This window comes from Sinocyclocheilus grahami, unplaced genomic scaffold, assembly GCF_001515645.1.
Source record: "Sinocyclocheilus grahami isolate Dianchi unplaced genomic scaffold, SAMN03320097.WGS_v1.1 scaffold77.1, whole genome shotgun sequence".
NCBI classification, from domain to species: Eukaryota; Metazoa; Chordata; class Actinopteri; order Cypriniformes; family Cyprinidae; genus Sinocyclocheilus; species Sinocyclocheilus grahami.
The window spans coordinates 1007162-1007585 of NW_015505256.1; the positions used below are offsets into that span (position 1 = coordinate 1007162).

Consider the following 424-nt stretch of genomic DNA (forward strand, 5'->3'; position numbering starts at 1 on the left):
ATATGGACTCAATTGTTGAAATGTCATTTTTTTCCACTGATCTTTTACTGAAAAGAAAACAACAAAGATTTGGAACAAAAAAAGTAAGAAAGAAAAGAAAATGATTTATGAGTAATTATCTTGGGGTTTTTGCTTTCTCATGACAATGACATGTACCCACCTTGCAGTGGCTTTGTACAAAGCAACTTTGGGCATTCTGTACGTACAACTTTTATGAGCACGTTCTATAGTTTGTTCTCTGGTACTCAATCCCATAACCTTGTCTTTGCTAACTTTGTCCATGCTCTACTCATTTAACTACAATGAGAAATCCTGTCCTTACCATAAGTTGTTGCACCTTACAGTACAAGAGGTCATTGACCGCTTCTTCGCAGTCTTGGTCCAGTTTTAGCACCTGTTCCATGGCTTTCTCAGCTTCACAGTA

At 37.3% G+C, this 424-nt stretch overlaps 1 protein-coding gene across 1 annotated transcript in view; it reads right to left on the reverse strand.

Annotated features, from left to right (window-relative positions):
- Positions 1-424, reverse strand: part of LOC107586089 (uncharacterized) — a 13137-nt gene that overhangs the window by 2092 nt on the left and 10621 nt on the right. The window contains exon 8 of the mRNA XM_016273326.1: positions 292-394. Within this exon, the coding sequence (XP_016128812.1) occupies positions 292-394 (103 nt within the window). The remainder of the gene's footprint in view (positions 1-291; positions 395-424) is intronic.